General features: G+C 36.6%; 1 protein-coding gene across 7 annotated transcripts in view; it reads left to right on the top strand.

Annotated features, from left to right (window-relative positions):
- The window catches only part of TTBK2 (tau tubulin kinase 2), a 113,033-nt gene that overhangs the window by 25,731 nt on the left and 60,398 nt on the right, over positions 1-26,904 (top strand). For 3 of the 7 annotated variants that reach the window (XM_075426030.1, XM_075426034.1, XM_075426031.1), the window contains exons 2-7: positions 4,442-4,601; positions 10,286-10,433; positions 16,413-16,486; positions 17,532-17,672; positions 19,991-20,095; positions 21,604-21,678. In XM_075426030.1, the coding sequence (XP_075282145.1) occupies positions 4,533-4,601; positions 10,286-10,433; positions 16,413-16,486; positions 17,532-17,672; positions 19,991-20,095; positions 21,604-21,678 (612 nt within the window). In that variant the 5' untranslated portion in view covers positions 4,442-4,532. Of the gene's footprint in view, positions 1-4,441; positions 4,602-10,285; positions 10,434-16,412; positions 16,487-17,531; positions 17,673-19,990; positions 20,096-20,134; positions 21,072-21,603; positions 21,679-26,904 lie in introns of those variants that run through there. The other 4 variants (XM_075426033.1, XM_075426035.1, XM_075426032.1 and 1 more) reach the window with 2 other exon arrangements.

Genomic DNA, 26,904 nt, shown 5'->3' with positions numbered 1-26,904 from the left:
GCTGGTAAGCAGAGACTGGCTTCAGTTTAGGACCATCTTTGAAGAAATTATATACATGCACACAGATGACATAAAATGACTGTCGTTGCTTGCTGAACTACAATCAGCTTTTACACAAACGACTTGGGTTTTTTTCTGGAAGTTTTGCACAGTTGTTTTCTAGTAGCATGTAATCTTTTAGTATACTTGGCTGGGGTAAATTAAAGAAGGCTTTTGCAGGCATGATATGTAATTGAAAGCAGTTAAGTGGATAGAATAGTTTTAAATAATGGATGCTGTTTGTACAATATTAAATTCTGGATATAAGCACTAACCCTCCTTTACCTGTTCTATTATACTGTGATCAGTACCAGGGCAAAGGCTTATGTTAGGGAACAAAATCTGTACTCGTTGTCTAGTACTAGTTATTCCATGACCTGCCACCTGGAAATAAATTTGACAGAGGACTAATTGCTTTAATTGTGACAGTTCTGTTGTCTTACACATTTTGTCTGATCTGATAAACTGGTCTGATAAGGTAACTGATGAGTTAATGAATATACAATTTTATAAGATATATTGCAATTAAAATGACAGTTTTTTAGGATATTTGTAAAGGGTTTGTTGTGCAGAAAATAACTGTACTGCCACCTATAAAACTGCACTGCTAAAGGATTCATCTGTTGAATGAGTAAGGGAAAACTTGCACCTCAGTTATGTGTCATTAACTATTGATTTGCTTCAGTGGGGTACAGAACATGCTGGAGCTTTCTTGAGTTGTTTAGCAGCATTGTGGGCTGTTAAACATCTGCACTGAAAGCAACGTATGGATGTATTTCAGTAATACAGATGGGACTGTATGTACTTTTTTGAGTCTTTTATGCATCTGTGGAATTTAGAATGGGCCAAACACTCTGGATTCAAGTCCTTCAAAATTCAGGGAAGTTTCAGTTTCGATTTTGCACTGAGCACTGCCTCCAACGAATGCATATTTATGTCTGTCCAAAAGTCTTCTTTAAATGTGGTCTTCTCCAATAATGTCCTTTTTTTCCTACATGAATTTGGAGGAGGCAATCGTAACCTAAATTACATCTACCAGAATACGTGTTTTCTGTTATTAGGTAAGGAATATGAAGAAATTTATCTACTGCAGTACATCAGTAGCTAACAGATATTCAGTTCAGTTCTTGAGTTTTTCAGTTCTTCAGCTAGAGAAGACCTCAGAGCAAGGAAACCCAGTCTAGATCAGACTGTGAATAACGGCTTTAAGCATGGAGGTGTATAAGTACCTGATAGGGTTGTGATTTAGCAAAAGTATAAAACTGCTTCAGACTTAAATTAGGGAAATAAGACTGCTATCACAAAGAAATAAAAAATTCCTCTTTTCTCCATATTAGGTATTGGTAGGATTCTGTGTAATTCAGTGTTGGTGTCTAATTCAATGTTGCTGCCCATACCACAATAAGAATGTGGAGCAAGGAGAGAATTTTCAGAGGAGGACCACATAAAAGATCCGTGGGATAGGAAGGAAGGCTTAAAGCTTGATTTATTAACTTAGAGGAGGTTAAAAAATGTGATTAGATGCTTAAATGAGGTGAAATTACTGGGAATGGAATTTGGTTTCCAAAACTGTGACAAAGTCTTGTGGTAAGAAATAAAAATTAGACAGATTAAACCTTGAAACAAAGCAAGTTGTGCTTACTGTGAGGGAAGGGACATACTGGAACATGTTACCAGTGAAGACAGGGGACTTAATCGTTTGGACGCTTACATATTAGCGTGTGCTAATTCGCTGAAGGGGGTGAAGTTAAGTGGCCTGATCAGGTAGAAGTTCGAGGTAATTTCAAGCTTTCTGGCCTTGAAATTTGTGACTGAATCCTCCTGCTTCTTTATTTGGAGTCTTGAAGAAAACAGGATTCTTCGTATTGACATCAACAGGTTTGTAGAGCTGGCATTTTTCAAGTGAAATAGTGCTCGCAGTTCATTATTGATCTTCAGGAGGTATTCAGCACTTTGCCTTCAGGGACTCGGGAGCAAACCTTTGCCTGCCATGCATGACACTTCGGTGGGTCCTGGAGTTTGGGAGCTCTGAATGCCAGTGACTGAGGATATAGAATAGATTTTATTGCTGTGTAATGGTATTGGATGACAAGAGATTTAACAAGGAAATAGTGTATTGGAATAGGATTGTGTATAAATGAAGATTTTGTTACCCCGTCTGTGCAGATGTTATCTACAGTAATATGGTACTTCTGTGATAATTCTTATAAGTATGGGATGGTTGTGTGGATATATGTATTGTGCTGTTGCATTCTGGACCGGTTACTGGTGCTCTCTTAGTATGCTCAAGAAGCCAAGAATGAATAGCTTTCAGAAATGTTTGCTAGAGCCGTGACTATAAATTGTGATTTGAAATGTATTTTTTTTTTAAAAGTATCAAATCAGGTATCAGATCAAAGCTGATAACAGTATTAACAAAAAACTCTAAAATCACTGTTGTTATATCTTTGCTTTAATAAAGCATCTACTTTTCCTGCAAGTGATTAATTTTGCTCATATTTGAAAGCTTTAGCCAAAATCATACTTGCAAGTTTTAGATTTTGCTCCTGTGAGATGAATACTTTCTCCGATATCTTTTTTAAGCAGGTGTCAGAAAAAAACCCCAACCTTTGAAGTCCCAGTATAGGAGTAAACATATTACTTAGTGGAGGCCACCATCTACTTTGATGTAACTGGAACGATGGTGCAAGGGGAAGCAAAGATTTGAGCAAATGGAAAAATCACTGTACATGCTGTAAGGATGTAATTTTGGAAATAGGCCTTTGTCCCTTCATTAGTGCCGTTTCATTTTCTCTTTGACTTGCTTAGTTCCTGACTGTGTTGTGATAATTCTGTTAGAAAGGCCACTAAATGTGGTCAATGGTTAGTAATGTTAAGGGTGTTCACTTAAATGATTATACTTATCTTTAGAATTTTGACCTTATCTGCAAGGGAGAACATCCTCGCACTGGTAAAATTTAAATTGATTTAGTTCAACTTGATTAAATTGCAGGGTGTATGCTGTTACTCAGAATACACAATCTTAATTTGGTTTCCTTTCATTTGTTTAAATTAAACGAGTTCAGGCTACATATTCTGAATTAACACTCTTTTACAGGGATGTAATCCACTTTAATTTGGTATAAATTTAGACTTTCAGATAATCCAGATTAATTTTTCTCCAGAGGGGTCTGTTTTGTTTGGAGTTGGTTTAAATGTCAGAATTTACATTTGAAGCAAAAAAGGCAGAAATGAAATATAAAAAAATAAATATGAAAGAATATGAAAAAAATCCCACAGTTACTGTCATGTCAAGCAAACATCTGTCTTAAAAGCAAGGTAATTTAAGCAGCAGGCGGTTTTTTAAAAAGCATAATTTAGCCCCAGTAGTAAACTTGGCATTTATCCACATGGAAGGGCATACTGTTAATTTAAATCAGAATGGTTGTAGCAGTTTTGCATACCATTTGTGTGTTGATTCAGGGAGAAAAGAATTTTTCACTTTTAGTTTATACTATTTTGGAGGTGATAGAAATAAACCCAAAGCAAATACACTTTTGAAGAGTCTTATCATTGGATAAGACAGTTTGTACAGGGTTACACTGGTATGATTATACCAGTGTAACAAATAAGCACAATTCTAGAAAAGCTTCAAACAATTGAAATAAGCTTTTAATTGGTTGTAGTAGTTGCTGGTGGGAGCCATTAGGGATGGATTAATCGTCAAAAGACAAATTTTTGTATTGCTATATAAAATTTGATTTACGGACCATTCCCTGAAGCCAGAAAATTAAATAATTAAACCGTAGAATTACCCAAGACAAGTTTTTTTTCCCTTTAGCTATTTGTACATTGACATAAAGCAATGAAATTTTACTTTAGATATATTTAATCACAAGTAATCCTAGCTGTGTGAAACACATTATAAAGTGTGGAATAGTTTGTATGCAGTGCAATAAATTAAATTATAATTCTGATTTAAGTATCTATTTTTAGTTTTGTAATTTTTTTGTTAATATTTCTTCAAGCTTATTATTATGTATTACTATTAATTACTTAACCGATTATTTAGTAAATTATTAATTAGATTTTAAAGTTGTTATTAAAATTAAATTTTAATTTTAATGTAATTATTATTTACTGCAATTTGAAACTGCCTGCAGAATATAATTCTGAAAATGTTTTTATTCATTAGTACTATTTTGAGATTGGGCTTAGAGGTTTGAGAGCAAGCGGGTTAAAAAAAGAGGAAGAATATGCTTGAATTTCTTTCTATACTGGAAGTTGTTGGGCTAGAATTCCAACATAAGTCACTATGGGATACAAAAACTAGTTAAGGTGCTAGATAAGAAACACAGCTTTTTCTGCATTTCATGTTATTCTGCTAATCACTGAGACCCCATGTTCTGCTCTGTTTCTGTAGTCACTGGTTAAATGGAAGCCACTCCCGAGATCTGGATGGTTTCTACTGACATAGACTTTGTGTAGCAGCTCCATCGCGTCAGGAGGTTGCAATGAGTGGAGGAGGGGAGCAGCCTGACATCCTCAGTGTGGGAATCTTGGTCAAAGAAAGATGGAAGGTGGTGAGTATGCCTTCCTCAATTCTTTTTCTCTTTAAAACATGTTTTTAAAAAGAAGTTGTTTGCTCTTTGAAATCTGTTTCAAAATTCTTGTGAGATGTATTTTGTTTAACACATGTTAAATGCTGAAAGGACTTTAAAACCACTTGTTTCTCTTATCCTACTAAAAAGAAGTTATATGGATTTAAGATGGGGTTTTTTTTCTGGTAAGGACCTTGGAAAGTTTTTAAATTCTGACTTAGTGCGTGTTCAGAGCACTACTGGAAGAGTCCGGTTAGTGTATTGAATCTGGTCAGCAGTGATTATGTCAGTCCGTTTTGAAATCAGGCACCGTCTTGAAACTAGTCAGTGAGAATTGTTACTTCTTATGGGAAGGTCTTTCAGGACCTTGCTGCTCTTCCAATTAGAAATGATTTTTGTTTCTTATATTTTGTAGCATAGATTTATTCATGGCTGATTTATATGCATTTGATTGTGTGCCAGTATTGGCTTTACCACAAATAGCTCTGTTCCCTTTTGGTGTTCATATCCTTGACTTCCATCTGAATGGAAATATTATCCATTTGAGACTATTTTTGCTGGGAAAACCAGGCTGAGTTCTCATAGTTCCTTCTCCATTCCCCTGATCACTTTAGAATTTTTTTATTTGTGGATTTTTTTTAGATTTTTTTTTAAAAAAGAAAAAAAAAGAAAAAAGCGCCACTTCATAGTAGAACATTTTGGATATCTCTGTGTGTTTAGTAAGCCGTAAATACTGAATTGCTATTTTTTGCACCATCTTTGCTTTGTATTACTCCCATATTTCAATATTTTATTTAAAGCTGTGAGGCTGAACATAGAAGATACAGATCTATCATTCATTTCAAATTCATATAGAGAAAATAATTGCAACCCTCTTGTGCCCTATCCTTCATTTAAAAATGCAGGAAGCCGATTCTAGCGTTGTGTAGGAAACCTTTATATTTTGTTTTGTGTAAAGAGAACCTAAACGGCTGTCTTTGGAGGGTACCTATTTGTAAAACATTTTCTTGTATTGCATCTCAGTATTGCAGTAAAGTAAAAACTGAAAGCATAGTCTTGAATCAGATCAAATAGAATAAAATAGCATCAGAAATAGATAACAGTATACTAATACATCACTATATATGAAACTACTCAGTTGGCTGATATGTGCAACAGTAGTCCTGTTTTCTTCAGGTTTATTTTCTTTCCTATGTAATGAAGAATGATGATCAGATTGGTGTCTTTCGGAAAATTTTGAGAGTAGACTGTTGTTCATCTCATATGATTATACATTTTAACCTCTATGTTTTCCAAATCAAGTGTTACAGATAGATAAATGCCAAATATTATCTGTGGGTAACTGTTCAATTTCTTGATTTCTGTAGCAATGTTAACAATTTCTTGATGGCATCTAAGGCAATATACTTCTTTCTGAATTTAGGATTTCAGAGGACAGTCTGCCAGTGGAAAAAAATAGCAAGTAAATTTTAGAAATTCCTTAGTGCTTGACATACATATTAACACAGTGAATACTGTTATGTTAGGTTGTGAAGTGCTGAAGTCTTTTGCTAGTGTTTTTGAAGCAATAGAATACTTAAAAATTCCTTGTTTAGAAAAATGAGGTGGTATAACCCAGTGGACTTCCAAGTTTTGGTGACAATGAGTACTGTCCCTAACTATCAGTAGTACTTCTGATTGTTCCTTGTGGAGCTCTCCCATTATCCTGCTTTTTTTCCCCCATTGAGAATGGCAGCTCTGTGGTATAATTGCATGAGATTATTTTGTTGTCAGCAGTTTAAGGAAAAACAAAGTACACATTCTGGAAGTTATGTAAAGATTTGCAGCTGAAGTGCAGTTTTCAGAATTTTTGCTGTCCAGGACTTTGATCTTTGTAATCATGAAAATATATCTGGAATTTGTGGACATGAACGTTTTTAAAAACTATACTCAATTAAATTTAATTTTAATCTAGATGTTCTATAGGGTGATTCTGTTTTGAAAAGTAAGCATAGAGAAGACATTATAAAATATTTTTTCCCCAGTGACACCCTCCTCCTCTACTGGTGTCTATATCTATCAGCATTTGCTTTTATACCCTGTCGATGCCTTTTCTTGTCCCTCTTTTTTGCCTTTGAAACATTTATTACAATCCTGACTTGGAGAGACTTAGTTGTAATGCTATTTGCTTTTAGATAGGCTTAAGAAAATCATTTAATATGCGGTGTAAGTGGAAGTACCAAGATAAAACATGCTGGAAATTGTATGCTTTAGACTTGAAGCATGAAAAGATAGGAGCAGAAGAGAGAATGGAGAGAATGAGTTTGGGCTGTGAGATGCTGAATGCCAAGAATCACAGAATCACAGAACGGTAGGGGTTGGAAGGGACCTCTGTGGGTCATCTAGTCCAACCCTCCTGCTGAAGCAGGGTCACCTACGGCAGGCTGCACAGGACCTTGTCCAGGTGGGTCTTGAATATCTCCAGAGAAGGAGACTCCACAACCTCCCTGGGCAGCCTGTTCCAGTGCTCCGTCACCCTCAGAGTGAAGAAGTTGTTCCTCATGTTCAGAAAGAACTTCCTCTGCTTCAGTTTGTGCCCATTGCCCCTTGTCCTGTCGCTGGGCACCACTGAAAAGAGCTTGGGCCCATCCTCCTGACACCACCCACCCTTAAGATATTTATAAGCATTTATAAGGTCCCCTCTCAGCCTTCTAAAGAAGAGAAGCTTGAAACTAATGTACAAAATAGGAGAATGTGATGCAGGAGAAGAGGGCAACATGGTCCTTGTCAAGGTAAAAGATGCTGAGCAGATGTGGCAGGAGGCCAGTATGATTGAACAGGCAACTCCTGTCTGAACTCAAAAGTAAAACGCAAGAGAACAGAAGGTGGAAATAGGGATGGGCTGCCCAAGATTAATATGGAGACATTGCCTCTGTGTGTTGGGATGAATATATAGGAAAGCCGGAGCTCAGCTGGCAGTTGAAACTGGTGAGGGATGTGAAAAGCAGCGAGAAAGGCTTCTGCAGGGACACTGACAGCAAAAAGACTACCAAGAAATCATTCATTGCTGAATGTGGTGCGTGACCCAGTGACAAAGGGCACGGAAAATATTTTTTTCTGCAATCAAAGAGAGCTTTATTTGTGCCTGGAATTATTGACTGGAGTCATTATTGGATGGATGTTAATCATTCTGGTGTACTTTATCGGAGGATAGAAATTGATCTGTTTATTTTATTATTGTGGTGGTGTGTTTGTTTTTGTTTTGGTGGGTTTTTGTTTATTTATTTTGTAAATTTTTTTAAGCACACAAGCAGAAAAAAAACCTTCCAGAGGCAGTCTTTCTCAATCTGGTTGTTTCTCAAAGCTGGTAAATGAAGTTATATGATAATCTGCTATAAGTTTGTATAGGGGTGAGGATGTCTGTGTCACCTCTTTCCTTTTCCCATCTCACCTTTTTCACCATGCAGTCTCACTAGCTCCGTTGTGCTTGTACTATGCTGAAAATTTATGGGCTTACGCTGAAAGCTACAGTCAGATTAATATCTGTGTTTACCTGTTTGAGCCCTGTTAATAGCTCAGAGCTCAGGCGAGATAATGGCATTACCAGACCAAGAGGTGGAATGGAAAAGTGCAGACTTCAAATGACCAAATTAGTCACGAAACTATATCTATGGGAGATATACATGGATACACACATACTTTTTTTTTTTTTTTAAATATATGCACATATATATAATCCTGTTAAAAGCTGCTATTTTTCCCAATATTTAGATGATAGATCTCTTTCCTTTCTGTAAGGACTAACCCTCTGCATAAATTAAATACATCTGAATGTAACCAAGTTATACTGAGTGTTTCACTGGACTCGAAAGGTTTCTGTTTCACACTGTTTGTCGTTATTTCAGAGTTCACCCTAGATTCTTAGCTGAGTAGTACCTTAAACAAGTCATGCCTGAAGACACGAACTTCTTATTCAGGATTTGTGATACTCTGTACCTGAACTTGTGAAGTTCTTGAAATGTGTAGGTTAAAGAGTAACAGGCTTAAACCTGTGTTGGTAGTACATGCGTTACGCTGCTTCAACGAAAGTATGCAGCCTGTGGAGAAGAGGAGATTGCATTTGCTACCAGCTAGTGTGCTTATTAGAAACAGAAGAACATGTGAATTTGCGGTCAACAGGTGTTGCACTAGAAGCAGATGTTTAAGTGGGCTGGTTCTGAAGGTCTGAAAATGTGGTGTGCTGTCTATCCTGTACACCTTTTTAAAATTGGCAATGAATTGGCTGGAAGCGAGTAATGTAAATAATGCTACGTGTCTTGGACCATGTTTTCCTCATCTTAAGAATATTGAAATAGCAACTGCTTGCGATGGTAAAAGATCTTCAGGACAAAAAAGTGCACAATGAAGTACTGAGTATTGTTGTAACCATACAGAATAAAAATCTCATGTGATATGCCTTGAAAAATGCAAGTAAACATAGGAGTATTTTATGTGTTACCTTCTTACTTATTCTTAGGGGCCTAGGCTATTTTAAAAATTGTTTTTCCTTCTCGGTCAAATGGCTGATTGTCTGGATTAGGAGACGTTGGCTTTATTTTCAGAATCTGAAGATATGTCAGTGTATTGCTGATCTCTAGATCCCTGGAATGTTTAGATGACATTTAATACAGTGTAGTCATATAATTTTAGCAACTGTGTGTTTTCAAATGACCTTTAGAAAACCATGTCTTTCAAGATAAAATACAGTAAAAATACAATATTGTGTGTTTCTTGGGGAAAGTTCTTTTTGTCTCTTTTTCTCTTTTATCAGCTTTAGAAAGGTAGCTACAGGGGAGATCACCATATGAAAGCATTACATGAAATAACATTGACATTTTTTCAGTATTGAAAACCACACAAGTCTTTTCCCTGTGAACATTTAAAGAAGAGTGAAAATGCAACTATTAATATTTGCTCTGAATGTAGTGCAAACTAGTTAGTATGCCAGAAGCATTCTTTTTACCTCTTCCTAACACAGATGAAACTTTCAGTGGCACAAGTTTCTTTAGTATGTCTGTTAGTAAGAATGGCATTGGTGAACCATAAGTAAATGTGAGCTACATTTGAAATACATATTCCAAGATAATCTTAGCTATTTTTTATGATTTGAGATTTAGGTGTTATGTGTAAGTCACTGCATGTAATAGAAAATGCTGTCTCTTTTCATTAAGTCCAAGAACTTTTATACCTTTAGTATTCAGTGTGCATATTTCTGAAAAGAAAAGAAAAAGGTGGCATATTTTAAAAATGTCACTGTGCATTTGTATTTGAAGGGCTCTGGGTAGTAGGTGACTATTTGAGGAAAGACTTTATTCAGCATGCTGACTTTGGTCAGATTCCTGCTGGGAATGTTAGTGCACTCTTCTATTGTATTAAATACAAGAAGTCTAGTGCAGATGGAGATCAGGTATATTAACTTGTTTTCCTAGGATTCTCTTCCAAACTGTGGTTAACTGTACCTTAGTAGATTACTCAGTAGCTCTTTTATGTACTGAAGGGTGTGATTATGTTATTCTAAAATCTGTTAGTTACACAACAGCGTTTGCAGTATGGCAGGCAGTACGAAGAAGTATTGATGTTTTGTTCCCTTTCTTTTCCTGTCTACTCTTTTATATCTGTTCTTGTTCTTTCTTTTTTTCCCAATATAGTTGAGGAAAATAGGAGGCGGAGGATTTGGAGAAATTTACGATGCACTGGACTTGCTTACTCGGGAAAATGTTGCACTGAAGGTCGAATCAGCTCAGCAGCCAAAGCAAGTGCTGAAAATGGAAGTAGCTGTGTTGAAGAAATTGCAAGGTAGGGCTGTACTCTGGACATGCCAGAAGTAGAATGTCAGTATATCTTTTTAAAAAATAATTATAATCTCTATTTAGTCATAGTTTGAGTAAATATCCTTCGTATTCTGCAGGTTATTGCTAAATGGTTATTAAAAGTGGAATAGAAGCCCTTTCGGCTTCTGAAAGTTTTGCTGCAGCGAACCTTTTCTTTGAAACAGGATGACATGAAAATAAAAAGAACAACAAAAAAATAAGAAATTGCTGCAAAACCTATGCTCAGCTGTGTTTTATTCTGGATCCATATCTTCTTGTTACCTTTTTTTCTCTAAATTTTGGTGTTGCTGTTACTAGCTTTTTATTTCCCCTTCTAAGGTGGTTTCATTTTTTTCTTTACTATCTAGCACTGAAGATTTGCAGGTCCTTCACATAGCATGCAGGATAAGAATATTTGTATTTCTTTGCCTTTGCAAGTATTGCCAAGAACAATTCTAATGTTGAAATGGGAAACATTTCAAAAAACCTCACACAAACAAAACAACTTCAAAATACTGTAACTTGTAGAAAAAAAATTATTGGTATGTAGAGTACTGAAATACTCTTGGGGTTCCGGTCCTTGACCATTCAGAATCACAGCTTTGAACAGTCACTTTTGATGTACCTTTAAATGCTTTAATGTCTGAAGTTACCAATACAGAGAAATATGCAATGGCTTCTTTTCATTGCTTTTCACAATGTAAGATTATAAAATGAAAGTTTAAAGGGTGACTTTTTTGTTTAATAAAAATTATTTTGAAGCTGGAAAATTTTTACTAATATATCTGTCCCTGTCAGCAGCCCGATTCTTCCAAACTCTTCGTTTGAATAAAACAAAATCTGCATGACATATGGTGCTGCCTAATCTGCTGTAAAGGTCACATTGCAGCAGGAATTGACAGCCTCTGTAGATTTAAGAGGGCAGGCATGTCACATGTTTTAGTGTTAACAAACTGTTCCTGTGTTTGTATCTTTTTAAAGAATTTTGCAAAAACATCTAGTATTATGTAGTCGAGCAAAGAGATTCAGGGACTGCATATTAGCTTTCTTTGAATTTTAGATTTTTCTAGTCCAGAGAGGACTAGTAATTTCTGGTATTACCAATCATCAATTTAGAAACCATTTGTCAGGGTTCTTGAAAGAAATTATCTTGAAGATAGTGAGCTTTGAAGAAACAAATACTCTGTAACTCCTGGGTTTTTAAATGCTCAGAATTTTTTTTTCAAGGTTTTTTTTTTTCTGCAAACATAAGCTTGATTCTATTTTTAACAAAAATCTAAGTCTTTAACATGGTATAGGTGATGTAGCTAAAGTAATAAGCAAAACCGTAATAACAACTAAAATATTGGAATTTGGTAGCACTGCAGTGCCAATGTATTTGTAAAAGCATAGCCTTATATATGACTGCATAACTGGCATGCCTTATAACTTTTTACTGTGAATTTAAGTATAGTGACGTTTGAGTTAATATGTTACAAAAATGCTTTTTTCACCTTAAAAACTTTTTACCTTTTGAAATATTTTTGAAAACAAAAAATGTTTGGTGAAATAATAAAAAATTGATTTGTGAATAATTGCTATACGGCCTTACAGAAGTTACAATGTTCGTACTAGTCTTCCTTTGGGAGTATAATTCCTTTAACAACCCAAATCTTCCTGCAGAAGAGTCTCTGATTCTACTGAATCACAGGAAATGCTGTCTAGATGAAAAGAACAGAATAATGAAACACCTGAACAACAGATCCACTCAGGCAAAGAATCCAAATAATACATAAACCAAATAAAGATCTTTCAGTTACTCATTTTCTCAATATTATTTCTCTGAGAAAACAATAAATAGAAGTTTTTATAGAACTGAAATCCTGATTTTGTAGGAGATCTTTAGAAGGAGCTCTTTTGACAACTTTCCTTGTGAGAAAACAATCTAAATATTATTTCATTTTTATCTCTTATTATTCTCTTGCACAGTTAAAAAAAAGTAAATCACTGATTCTATGATAGTAACACTAGAGGTGACCTTTAGTCGTTGCTGTGCAAGTTCCACATCACAGTGTAATTGCTCTGGTTTTAGATAAGGAATGTTGCAGATGATCAGGAAAGTGGCTACAGTAAGAGATGAGTCAAGGGTGAACCTTTCGCATGTAGAGAGATTTATAGTTTGCACAGATACGAACTTTCTTTTTACATGCATATATTTTTATCCATAATTAAAGGATTGTTGTTAAATAAGATTGTGGTAGAGACTGTTTATGTTTTACATAAGATCTTGGTTCCTGGGAGCCATTTCCATTAATTTTTCTACCTTCCCAAGTTTTCAGTGTGCCAGAGCTAAAAATTTGAAGCAGAGACGTCAAGAAAAATGGACAGAAATGGGGAGCACAAGACAACTTTATCATTGCTGCTTGAAGAATATTTTTTTATTAAATGCTTCATTTACCATGTAGAAATCTTTCTTATTTTTGACAAATTTTTTTTCATGCACATTCAGAGCAGGTGAAATTGTAAACAGTTCTTTTAGGATATTTTTGTAACAACCTTCTAATAGCATACATCCTCTGAGACCAGCTTTTATCTTGTTCTTCCCTCGCATTTTGGCATGTGTGTGTATATATATGTATGCATATAATTACTGTCTTTTTCTCAAAGGGCTTATGTTCTCTCACTTTCAAGGTGTTCTAGTTACCTTGGACGTAAATCAGAGGAAGGAATGTAATTGCATGAAAATCCTTTTTCTTGCAAATATTTGGAAAGTTTTGATCTAGGAATAGTATGTAATGAGAGACAGTGAGCTGACAGAGTCATTCAGAATTCCTTGATGTGTGGATCTGATTTTCTTAAAAAAATACATTATCATGTACAATTTCTGGGAAAATTATGAAGAAACAGACTTTTAGGAAAGAATTAAATAAACGAGTGTAATATGTCTCAATCCAGCAAAACAGCTCTTCCAGTCTTTCCTAGAGCTAGGCACATTCTCAAGGTTATAAACATGATTTGAGTGTTTCTGAATTAGAGTCGTGTTTCACAGAAACTGTGAAACTGAAATGAGAATAGCTGCTGGCGGAAGTGCAGGGATGTACTATTTTTTGTAACTTTTTTTTTCAAAAATTTTGAAAATTAAACCAGTGTGGTCGTTCATTGCGGGGGTAAAATTAATCATAGCTTTGTATGTATGCAGTACAGTGAATAACAGAAAAACTTCAAAAAGAGCTCTTTTAAGACCCCAGTCTAGCAAAATTTGCTTAAATATGTGAGTAGTTCTATGACTTCTCTCCTATTTATGAAAGAGGAGTATCTTCACTGATACGGCCATTTATTGCAGCTTAGTCAGCAATCACAGAATCACAGAATGTTAGGGGTTGGAAGGGACCTCTGTGGGTCACCTAGTCCAACCCTCCTGCCAAAGCAGGGTCACCTACAGCAGGCTGCACACGACTGTGTCCAGGCGGGTCTTGAATATCTAGAGAAGGAGACTCCACAACCTCTCTGGGCAGCCTGTTCCAGTGCTCCGTCACCCTCAGAGGGAAGAAGTTCTTCCTCATGTTCAGACGGAACTTCCAATGCTTCAGTTTGTGCCCATTGCCCCTTGTCCTGTCGATGGGCACCACTGAAAAGAGTTGATCTATTTTTTTTCCTGCCAATGATACTGTCTCCTAATTATTGTTACCAGAATACTGGTTAACTCTTTAAGCTCTGATTTTGTTTGTGTGTGGGTTTTACTCTTTTTAAAAAAGAAATAAATCTGCTGCAACAGATGGTTGTTGTGTTTAATCGTGTTGTTAGGCCATCTGTTCCCACAGTCAGATGGGAGAAGACAAATTTATCACATCTCACTCAGTGAGAGTGAGACTCACTCAGTTGGTTTCCGTCTCACACAACCTCACAGACTTCTCCCTCACTCATTTACAGCTCTGCAGCATAATTTAGTGATGGGCTGCGTCTGGTGTAGGCTGAAAAGCTAGCTGTAGTGATACGCTGCAGCCTGGGAATGGCATGTAGGCTTCGTACTCTCCCTGGGAAGCTTTTCAAGGGCATAGTTGCTCACTGCAGCCTATTACCGTCTTCTTCTCTCCCTGTGCCCCAGCCATCTGGCTCACAGGTGTGAGAAAATACTGTCTTCTTGCTGAGGGAAAAGGACTTGAAGGCATCTGCAAAGGTGTGTATAGCCACACTGGAGTGGTGGAGGACCATGCTATTTGAATAAGGTGTACACGCCCTACTTCTGTCCTTTCCCCTTTCCTCAGATTTTTATAAAAGCTAGTTTCCAGAGAATTTACCACACAATTGAAGCTGCTGCACCAGTTAAAATGGGGTTTCTCTGACCAAACTGCATTTTGGGCATTTACTGAATTTGTCAGATGACTGATATATGTTTCTCTGAAGATGTTCCTTCAGCATACCCACAGTGGCTGTAAAATGAATCATAAATATAGGAGACAAGACTTCATTAACTGGAAACTGCAGCAATGAATATACAAAATTTTATCTTGACAAATTTGCTGCAAGTCCTTTTTCTTCATAAAATTATACTGTCTGTAATATTGCCTGTCTTACTTAAACAAATGGGTGGAAGGAAAAAGTGGAAGAAAAGCAGTGATACTTACAGCTTAGCACTTACGTATTTGCAGAAGTTGTAGAGATTTCTTTGAAAATAATTATTTTAAAATAAATTATTTTGATGAATCCTGTACCATTTTCTTTGTTTAAATGGGTCTATCAGTTTTAATTATATGTGGCAGGGAGCTTCCTGAGGAAGCAGTAAACAGGCAAGCACTCTTCTGTCAAGTGAAGTGAGAATATTCAGAAGGTGTAGGGCCAGATTTTAGGGTTTTGATGGAGCTATGAGTGCAGCAGTAACAAAAAGTCCCCCCAGATCTGTAGCTAGCAGTAATGGTGTTTAGAAAACAGTAATGGTTTTAAAATTTTTTTTATTGCTTTTTTCCTATCACTTTTTTTTTTTTTTTCTATTTATGACATTCTGGTAATCCTAAGGGTAAAGACACTTATGAATTGAAGCTTAGGTGACACAGATTTTAGCGGCCACTTGCAACCATCAGCTTTCTCTTGGCTGTAGCTTCCATGCTGTCAGAAAGGGAGGTAAATGGCCTGAGGGACTTCAACTCTACAGTTCCCTGTTCTGTCGCTGAGTGGGATCATAAGGGGTCCCAGCTTCTCTCCTAGCCGAGGAACACAGATACCAAGATGACAGTGTGGATGCATTCGGCTTCTGTTTCCCTGCTGTAGTCTTTGGCTTGCATTTTTCTCTGTTCACCTGGGGAATTTTGTGCTTTGACTTACAACTGCAGGATAGCATGAAGATTATTTTTGACCAGCCCTCTTGTCCTCCACAATTTGCTCCTAGGACAGGAGGAGGCTTTACAGAAAATTGCTGTAAACCAAACTGTGATTTTTTAACTACTACAATTCTTTTATCTCTGCTTCAGTGTACCTGAGCTGAATTTGTCTTTAGTAGCTGAAGAGCAAAGATCATATTCTAGAAAAAGTTATTAATAAATCAGATTAGTTGAATTACATTTTCTACCATTTAATACAAAACATGACACACAGGTAACTACTACTGTTTTCTTTCATCACGGCAGCTGCAGCTTATAGAAAAAGAGGAATGGTGGCTAGGAATATTGTCTATAACACGCCATCAAGTTTGCAAGAAAATAACCTTTTCGCAATCCAAAATGCCTCAAATTTGTGGACACTTGGGCATGTTGCCATCTGTGTTTTCTTATGGAAGAGTGATAGCTGTGGTAGGGCTGCATATTTAATGGAATAAAACCTTTATTTAATTGGAGGTAGAATTGGCATTGGTTTTGAACTGTGTGGGAGGGGGGCTTAGTTTATTAAAGATCTCTTAAGAAATAAAACTCTCTTGCAGTATTTTGCTAGGTATTTAAAGGAATAAACCACAGAATTTCATTATTGGTGGCTAATTTGCTTCTTTTTCTCTCAGGAAAAGATCATGTCTGTAGATTCATTGGATGTGGAAGGAATGACAGATTTAACTATGTGGTCATGCAGTTGCAGGTCAGTGTGTCAAACAGAGCTCAAAGTTTACTTGTGTATTTTGGTTTATTAGCCAAGCATACATGAAAATACCAGTAAAATTGTAGAGGATGATAAATTTTAAAAAACCCCAGAGATCTTGAATGCATAGTAGTGAGCAAATCTAAATTGAACATATCCTTATATCTTTATTCTTTGATATCCTTTCCATAATTCTCTCAGAAAGGAGGAAATTTGCGTCGTTAGAAAGACCTGACTGTTGAGTGAACTGTGATGTGAGATAATGCACATTTCTTTGAAATCTTCACTTGAAGATAGTCTAAAATATAGTATGTTAGTCTGTACATTTTGTTGGCTTTTTTGATGAAAGTGAAAAAATACCCTTTCAGATAAAAGAAAACACTTAATTCACTTTACTGGAAGACTTGTTCCTGTGAAAGGGGGTAAAGTGGGTGATTAGCACTGGCTAAGTGCAAAGTTATGGGAATATTGTCCTTTTTCATCTTGGTGAATATGAATACTGGAAAAAGAAGTGTGTGTAGTTCACATTGTTCGTCATGTGTTATTTTGACAGACCAACAGTTCTGTGATGTCACAGGGGTATATTTCCTGCATAGTATATTTTTCATCTGTTTGGTTAAGTCATCTAAGATATACTGTATAATTAAATAAACTATGCACTTTTCCTTAAAGATGTGAGTGTGAAGAAGTCTTTGTGAGCATTTTCTCAGTGGCCTTTTTTCAGGTGTAACACAGATACAGTATTAACTAAGTGTGTGTACTAGTCTTTTAATAGAGATTAGTTTGGTCCATGTTACTTAGGCGTAGAAAGATACTAAGATTCATATTTTCAAAAATAGATTCTAAATTTAATGTTGGAGATACTCGAGGACATATACTCGTTACGTTTAGATGTGTTATCCTTGAATATGAAAATATTGACAATATGAAATATGAAAATGAGATTGTTCCATGGTTAACCATGAACAGCTAAAGAAGTAGGAAGACTTTACGCTATCTGTGAATCTTGATATTGTTTATGAAAACGTCGTTTTAATTTGATCAGGGTCGAAACTTGGCAGACCTGCGTCGGAGCCAGTCTCGAGGAACCTTCACTATTAGTACCACTCTACGGCTTGGGAAGCAGATTTTGGAATCTATTGAAAGTATTCATTCTGTGGGATTCCTGCACAGGGACATCAAACCGGTAAGTCTGCCCATTCAATCAAAACAGGCAAGTAATATGTGGTCATTAGATGGCTGCATAAATAAAAATAGGTTCTATACTAGATGTTAAAATGAAAAAATTAGAAGGGACAGAAAATTGAATGTTTATTCATCAGATGGGGCAGATTTTATCTATTTAATTGCAAAACAGATAACTTTGATCTTTGTCATCATTGTCTCCAGTTACTTAGGCCTCCTTGCAATTTTTTGTAGTTAGAACTTCCAACTCTTATCTGCAGCATAGTGCAATCAGGAGTATTTGCCATGAGATATGATATAATGAGTTTGGCTAATGGCAATTAGTATTTTCATGTAATAAATCAAAAACAATAGGTAATAACTGTAAGGTGCATTTATAAGGTCTTCAATAGCAATTTTTTGTATTTAAAATGTTTATAACAAATAAGGAAAGAAAAGACAAACTGTAAGAGAAAACTATTCGATTGTTTTATTGTGGAATTCTAATAAATTGAGTATTGTCAAAATACCATGAGGACAGTTCCTTCCTGTGTTCTTCTTATTTTTTTCTGTTTTTCTTTGAATTTATTCCTGAAATTGCAGCAGCTCTTTTTAATATTATTCTACATTAAAAATATCATTAGACATCTGAACTCTCAAGATTTGTAAATGAGAAGAAATAACGAAATCTTCGGTTTTCTAATAGATGCAAGTATGGTTGGTTATAACTGGCGTATATAGCTAAAGTTCCTGTCAGCTGAATGATGTTTACATAAAACCTGTGACAAGTTTCTGTGCATTAGGGAATTTTAATTTTCTTCACTTCTTCCTTGCAACATTTTATAAAACTTGTATTCTCCCTGACCCATCCCCAACACTTCATTGAACAGGGAAAGGACACAGAGGCAGAGAATGTCAAGTGAAATAGGTGAGGAGTTAGTGGGAGCACAAGATTTTAATGATGAAAACAGTTTAAGTTTTGAATGAGAAATGTGTTCCTTTATGGCTAACAGGATGGATTGGGGGTATCTTGTGATGTAGCTGTATCTTGGAGTCTATGGGCTCAGATAGGATGGAAATGGAGAATGCTGTTAGGGGACTGAAAACAACCAGAATTTAAATGTTGAGCTAGGATAAACAGCAGTGTGAGGCAGTATATTAGATTCATAAAAAAAAGACTATTTCTTCCCATTTAGGAGTTAGGTTGTGACTTACACATGCAAAAGAAGGCACGATTGCTTTCTAGAATGCAGTTTTCCTGGCTTGAATGTACAAGTCCATTTTATCTTTTGTTATATATCTTCCAGGTAGATTATACTAAAAGCAAGCTTTGTGCTGAGCTGAAATCTTGAAATCCTTGCTATTTGCCTCATGTAATGAATTAGGCAATATTGAAATTCTGTTCTGTTTAAAAATAATGTTGATCACATTCATTTAAATTCATGGTTTCGATTGTTTTTTACCCTCATCCTTTGACTGTGAAGCAGCTGTGAATTTCAGTTTTATTTAGAACAGTACTGCTATTTCACTTAACGTAAAGAGAAAAGTAGTTTTTCTGGAGTTAATTGCATTAAGCTTCCAGCTTGCTCAGATGTGTAGTTTCAATTCCATTTCACGGAACTTGTTTTTAGCTTTATCTTTTTTCATATCACATAATCCATTTTAAGGGGATTTGGTGGGGCGGGACGTGGACTGAATCAGTCAACATGTTCAAACATCATAAACTAGCAGTGTTGAAGAATTTTTTTTTAAAGGGCTGACATGGAATATTAATTCATAGAGGCAAATAAAATTTACTGAAGCTTTTCAGAAGGAGTTACCTCCATAAGTCCTTACTGACTTTCCAGCTCTTACTGTTTGGTTGTTTTGTTATTCGTTTTGTTTTTAAACCTGGTTCTTCCCCCTCCCATGAAAAGGAAAAGGCAGTTTGCACCACTTACTCTATATTCTGCATGTATGATATTAGTGCATTTGTTTAGATGAACTTGTTAGCCCATAGGTTGGTAGTTTTTTGAAATGTCCAAATCAAAACATGTCAGTGGGTGACATGACTGGAGAATTTTTACTAAAAATTAATATATTCTAGGTGACGAAGTAAGATGACAATCTCTTTGGACCACGTAGGGTGCTGTTCAGAGATGCTAAGTTGGATGTCCGATTTTCTAAACAGCGTTTTCTTCAAATTTAGTTAGAGTTTAGTAGAACTGAAAATATGGAAGGAAGGATAGAGAAGTAGAACATGGATTTTCAGTGACTGTGTTACTGCATTAATACATGCACATACTGAAATGTGTGTGTGTATGTATCTATATATCTGTCTGTATTTGTTTTTCTTCCTAGTCTAACTTCGCAATGGGACGTTTTCCTAGCACCTGTAGGAAGTGTTATATGCTGGATTTTGGCTTGGCACGGCAATTTACCAACTCATGTGGGGATGTCAGACCAGTAAGATTTTTTCACAGTTTTCAGTTTGATTAATTAAATGTGGTAATATACTGTCTTTCTGGAGAATATGGGAGTTGCACTGAAGTGGTACTGATCTAAACTTGACAAACATCATCCCAGATCAGAAATGCCATGTGATTTACTGATGATGTTAAAAGATTGGCAGTCGGGAATGAAGCAGGTTTCTAATTTTCGGCTTGAGTCAGAGGTGTAGTCTATGATTTTTTTTTTCATAATCTATCTTTTAGTTTGGAAAAATCAAGTGACAAATAGGTTTTCATTAAATAACAAAGTAATACACCAGAGCTGAATTTCATTTGGTAATATATATTGCATTAAAAAAAAAAAAATCTATGTAGGAGAAAAAAGTCAAACACTAAACTGAATATATAATCTCCTGAAAGAGAAAGTCTGAATAATTAAAACAGTGATAGGACACTAATTATATTGTAGACCAGGACATAGTTAAGTGTAGTTGCTGTATTCCCATTCAGTGCAGTCTGAACAAAATTGTAGATAAAACCGTATCAGTGAGCGCATTACAATTTTAAGTACAGTAGAGCCTCCCTAATTCACTGACGGGCAGTCCTTTTGTTATTTTCAAAGTTTGAAAATGAGGAAATCAGTGCCATGGTACAGGATGTTTTTTTAAAGAAACGTATTTTCTGTATTAAACTAGCTTATTTTACATTTTGACGGTAATACTGAGTAATGTACTAGTCAATATTGTGTAGCATATTTATTGATGTGATGCGTTTTGAGTGGTAGAAGCCATCTATACAGGATTGTCAATTTTCTTTTGCCTAAGAAGTTGGGAAAGTGGCAAATTTTTTATGTGCAATTTATGAGGTTTGTGAATTAGTAAAGTATATTGGTGGGGTTCTGCTGTACTCTATTCCTTCAGCCATAATGCTGGACACTGCAATGAAAGCAAAGAGCAGGGGAGACCAACAGAATGGCTGCTGCTGTTGGAAAGGTGAGCTAAACATTTTCAGTAGTCTAAAAATTTTTTTTTTATTTCTCGGTGTTCTTGCCGTGTTCTATATGTTTGGCAGCTTATAATGTTTTTGTAACTGACCTGTAATTTTGAAAACATTTCCCAGGATTCCGTAATTTCTATATGTATACACACCAATGATAATATTTTCAGAAAACAGAGAAATACTAAATTTTCCATTCTTATCACCTGCTATTCTTTCTTTTGTAACAACTCAGCTCTTGCCTTTTGGTTTTCATTGCAGTGCCCTACAATGTAACTGAAGTAATTCCTCAATTTAATTTGTTTAGATTTTTTTGACAGTGTAATCCATATTAATAGAGTGAGGGGAAAAAAGACAGTAGTTTTATTTGTACTTAATAGTCAGAAATGGCTCTTGTATAGATAGCAACCATACTGTTGGCCTTGCTTACTAATAAAATTTATTAATATTTTCATTGAATTTGCTGTGTGCTTCTATGAAATTCTGTGTGCTTCTCCTTAAGGCTATCCTTCTTCTAAACTTCATTAGATTTCTTCAGCAGATACTACAAATAACCTGGAACAATGTAAAAGCATGTTCTCCAAAAAACATAGTTCTCTATTGGTAAGAACCTGTTCTTTAGTTAAGGTTGATTATTAGATTTTTATGATAAGCCTAATTTTCTGTATACCTGACTTCCACAGAAAGAATCCAGTCCTGCTGAGATTTTACATATCGTCCCTGAGTCCTTGAATTTCCATTATGTGTTCTAAAAGAATCAGAAGAGAAGTTTTGGAAATTATAGTATCAGGTTTTAGTCCTTTGACAGCTTTGTGTATTCCCCAACATTAAGGAATTCCTGGTGGCCATAAATCTGTTTGATCAACTCAGAAAGACGGAATAGGCTTTTATGGATACTGTTGAAAGCAGAAAGTTTGACAGGACTGTATTTCCCTCCGGAAATCATTGGCCAGCACCACTGGCTAGCACATACGTTCCAACAGGTGGAGATAAAAAATCGAGTTAGCTTCAAGACTGGTAGAGAAGAAAGGTGTTGTGTAGTTCTTCGACAAAATGCAAGTTAGACTGGCAAGGGGGTTGAAATGAAAAGGCAATTAAAAGGATAAATTATCAGTTTTACAGTATAAATCTTGGTAATATAAGTAGTATTCACTTGACTGAAGTCCAAACAAGAAGTTGAAAAGAGGTCCTTATGGTGAGGAAGACTGCTTTATTTTGTGAAATCAGGTCAAGAAACAAAAAGGAAATGAGAAATTTATCAAACCATTAAGCTACCCAACATTAGACTCTTAGTTACAGTACGTTGCAACAAGACAGAGGAATGCAGCAGAGTTTCATATGACTTCAGTGTGATAAGGTGTTCTTGATTCAGATCTGTTATAAAAAGAGGAAGTATGAAACTTGAGAATCCATGGTTTTATTCCAGTATTTGACTGAAGTATATGCTGGTGACTACTGATATGTTCAACCATCCATTCAGACCCTTCTGTATTTCTGTTAAGCCTGTGCTTAATCTAATCTCAGTCTTTCCGTTTGTGTCTCCTCTCTGGTTTCCTTTCTACATCCACCTCCTCATATTGATTTGCTTCCACTTAAACTAATTTCTTTTCTCCTTGCAGTTTTGGTGCCCACTGGAATAGTATAATACAACTAAGTGAAGTTTTCTTTGCTCTCCGTTTCTTTTCTTTGCACCACAATGAAACCTGAAAGCATTCTGAAGGAGTGAGAGAAAAGAAATTCAGGCTGTTGCAGCTCTGGATTGGATTATGCCTCATGACAGACAGAACATTTGAAGAATTTAGATGCCTGATTCAAACAAGGCTGCATTGAGTTTGTGTGAAATTTAGTTTTTCAAAAGTTCAGGCATAATCAGCTTTGCGTGGCTAGTAGATTATTCCTTGGCATCATAATGGTACACTCTCAAATCCCTCCTTGTCTGTCTTCATTCCAGGGCATGCTGGGGGTATAGGCTTCCTACAAATTATTGTGGGGCTTAGCGAAACAAACATTAGTTTCAGCTGCATTCAAGAACAGTTTGAGATTATTTTCTGAATTAAAAGCAAGCAGCTACAGAAATGTCGTCTAACATGTAGAATTCATCTTAAATTGGTAATATGCAGAAAGTTTCAAGCGACTGAATGCAGAATCTTCTATGGAAAGTAGTGGCCAATGTTTTAAGTATAGACTTTACTACAGGTGCCATATATGATATGTTGGCAGTGAAGTTCACAAACAGGCAGCAGTGCTAATGAATCTGGAGCAATTTTAATGTTCCAGCAATATTCCAATAGAAAATGTTTATGCTTTAAAGTAGAAATGAAGGTTCATTCAGGTTAGAGACCTTTCATATTTTTGGTACTACCTGTAGTAATTACTTTTGTGTTTCACTTTGTTAGTATAGTAGTTACCAAACATATCACTTTTCATTACAGAAAATGCATTGACAACACAGACACTTCCCTAGCATGGACTTGGTTCTCCCTCATCTTTTCTGTGGTGTAAAGACCCATTCTGAACATTAGTTTCTTCATGTGCACTTACCTGTCTATAATACTCCAAATCATGGCCTATGGAACTAAGTCTCCCATGCATCATATTAATTTAATTGCAGGGTTTTAATGAGTTATCATAGACTCTTTTGGGGCAAATTTTACAGTAGCTTCAGATCTATTTGTGTTCATTGCAGTCTGTTTTCTCATCTTGCTGCGATGCTTCTCTACCTTCCGGAAATAGCTGCAGAATTAAGTTAAAAGCAGCTCTATCTCCCATGATAAATTAAATTATTCTCTAGAGTAAATAGATGTCATTACACCAAAAATTGCTCCCAAGATTTTTGTGCACTGTAGGCAAACAAAGCCAGTGTTTGAGTACTGCTTATTTCAGTTCAACTTGAGTGTAATCTATCTTTTTCTCCTTTGTGGGAGCACTGTTTTCTGGAATTCTCATTTCATTGCTGTTTATTACTAGAGAGAAGTTTTAAAATGAGACATTTGACACATTAACTAGAATGAGAATGTATTTTAATTTATGATTTACTGTGAAATAAGATGATGTTTATTTCACTGTTTTGTTTCTTCTGCTGTTGTTTACCCTAAGTAGTCTCTATTACGCAGTTCATAAGAAATAAAGCTACTCTGGTTCAGTCTGCCTTGAAATAAATTGTGGTTTATAAATTAGTAAGTTGACACTATTTTAGTGTTAAAATATATGTATTAATTAAATTATCTAGGGATCATAATATAATCAAGCTTGCAAAGAAAGTTACGTAGGTGGATTAATCTACAATTGAAAGAAAATGTTTAGCTTGTCTTTACTGAGAGATGTTAACATCCACAATTTTAAAATGTCTGTAACTATGCCATCAGAACTAATTTATAGCTTCTCCCACACCCATGTGATATCAACATACCATCTGTTGACATCTTCTTTTCCTGTGCTGGTTTTTCTTCTCAACATTACTAGCTTTCGTATTCCGTGATTCCTGTCAGCTTGCTCTCCTTTTCAGTTTTCTCCATGTTCCGCTAATAGAAGTCTTGAAACTGCATCCACATAGTTTCTGCCTCTTTATCTTTGATGATAGTCTTCCTTTATCTGACTTTCGTCTGGCTCCAGCTTCTTTCACGAATAGATTTCAAGTCTGCTTTATTCAGTGTGTCCCTCTCTAGTTTTATGTTCCCTCCTTTTCCCCTTTATCTTCAGATAGCCTCATAAACACATTTTTTTGTCTCCAGGTACATGATTCATGTTTGTGATGTCCCTGTTCCAATACTATTTCCTTCTGTTCAAACTAAAACTGTGCCATCTGTCTATAGTATCTTTGTGAATATCTTATGATGACCTCAAACATGACGTGCACTTGGTCTCCTTTCTCCTATGCCAACCACTCAACGCTACTTCTGTTCCTAATCACTGCATGTGATACTATCTTCTTGTCATCAAGGCTTGCTGGCAGTTTTGAGTTGGTATGTCTTTACATCCAGTCTGTGTATATATCCTGACAGAGTTTTCTGTATGATAAGTGCATACATTCATATGTGTATGTATGTATTCTTTTTTTTTTTTCTCCATTCACAAAAGTGAAGTTCTTATGTAAGCTCACCATCCCCTGACCTGACCGTTACAGTATCCTTTTTCTGGATTGATGAATGCAAGGTTTTTGCCTTGACAAACACCACAATTCAGGGTACTAATACAGACACAATTTATGTGATTTGTTTTGGTTATGTTACCCTTCCAAAGTGCATCAAACAAGCTACTTACTTTCATTTTTAAGGCTCGTAAGGATCTGTACCCGCACAGCCTATTATCTTTCATTCACAGTCAAGATAAAAAAAAGTAAAGCTGGTGACTTTACCTCCCTTACCTACTTCTGGATTTTTAAAGAAAGAAACTTAATTCTTTATTTCAGATTGTTCCTTATGTTGGAACCACCCAAAACCTCACTGTTTGCTTTTAAATATCTGTTTGGAAACAAAACTGGAGAAGTATCATTATTTTCTGTAGGAATTGAAAATCACAGAATCACAGAATGGTAGGGGTTGGAAGGGACCTCTGTGGGTCATCTAGTCCAACCCTCCTGCCGAAGCAGGGTCACCTACAGTAGGCTGCAGCGGACCCTGTCCAGGCGGGTCTTGAATATCTCCAGAGAAGGAGACTCCACAACCTCCCTGGGCAGCCTGTTCCAGTGCTCCGTCACCCTCAGAGGGAAGAAATTCTTCCTCCTGTTCAGACGGAACTTCCTGTGCTTCAGTTTGTGCCCATTGCCCCTTGTCCTGTCACTGGGCACCACTGAAAAGAGCTTGGCCCCATCCTCCTGACACCCACCCTTCAGATATTTGTAAGCATTTACAAGGTCCCCTCTCAACCTTCTCTTCTTCAGGCTGAACAAGCCCAGCTCCCTCAGCCTGTCCTCGTAGGAGAGATGTTCCAGTCCCCTCACCATCCTCGTAGCCCTCCGCTGGACTCTCTCCAGTAGCTCTTCATCTTTCTTGAACTGGGGAGCCCAGAACTGGACACAGTACTCCAGATGAGGCCTCACCAAGGCAGTGTAGAGGGAAAGGAGAACCTCCCTTGACCTACCGGCCACACTCCTCTTGATGCATCCCAGAATGCCATTGGCTTTCTTGGCAGCCAGGGCACACTGCTGGCTCATGGTTAACCTGTCGTCCACCAGGACACCCAGGTCCCTCTCCGCAGAGCTGCTCTTCAGCAAGTCCGCCCCAAGCCTGTACTGGTGCATGGGGTTGTTCCTGCCCAGGTGCAGGACCCTGCATTTGCCCTTATTGAACCTCATCAGGTTCCTCTCTGCCCAACTCTCCAGCCTGTCCAGGTCACGCTGAATGGCAGCACAGCCTTCTGGTGTATCTACCACACCTCCCAGTTTGGTGTCATCAGCAAACTTGCTGAGGGTACACTCGTAACTCTTCATCCAGGTCGTTGTTAAAGAAGTTGAACAAGACTGGGCCCAGTACTGACCCCTGGGGGACACCACTAGTTACCGGCCTCCAACTAGACTCAGCGCCACTTAAGACAACCCTCTGAGTTCTGCCATTCAGCCAGTTCTCAATCCACCCAACCGACCACTCATCCAGCCCATACTTCCTGAGCTTCCCTAGGAGGATATCATGGGAGACTGTGTCGAAAGCCTTGCTGAAGTCTAGGTAGACAACATCCACGGCTCTCCCCTCATCTATCCAGCCAGTCATGTCATCATAGAAAGCTATCAGATTGGTCAGGCATGATTTCCCCTTGGTGAATCCATGCTGACTACTCCTGATAACCTTCTTTTCTTCCAATTGCTTGATGATGACTTCCAGGATAAGCTGCTCC

The sequence above is a fragment of the Opisthocomus hoazin genome, chromosome 7 (genome assembly GCF_030867145.1).
Source record: "Opisthocomus hoazin isolate bOpiHoa1 chromosome 7, bOpiHoa1.hap1, whole genome shotgun sequence".
Taxonomy (NCBI): Eukaryota; Metazoa; Chordata; class Aves; order Opisthocomiformes; family Opisthocomidae; genus Opisthocomus; species Opisthocomus hoazin.
Note: the sequence above shows the minus strand (reverse complement) of the source record. Positions and strands in the feature narration are given on the sequence as shown.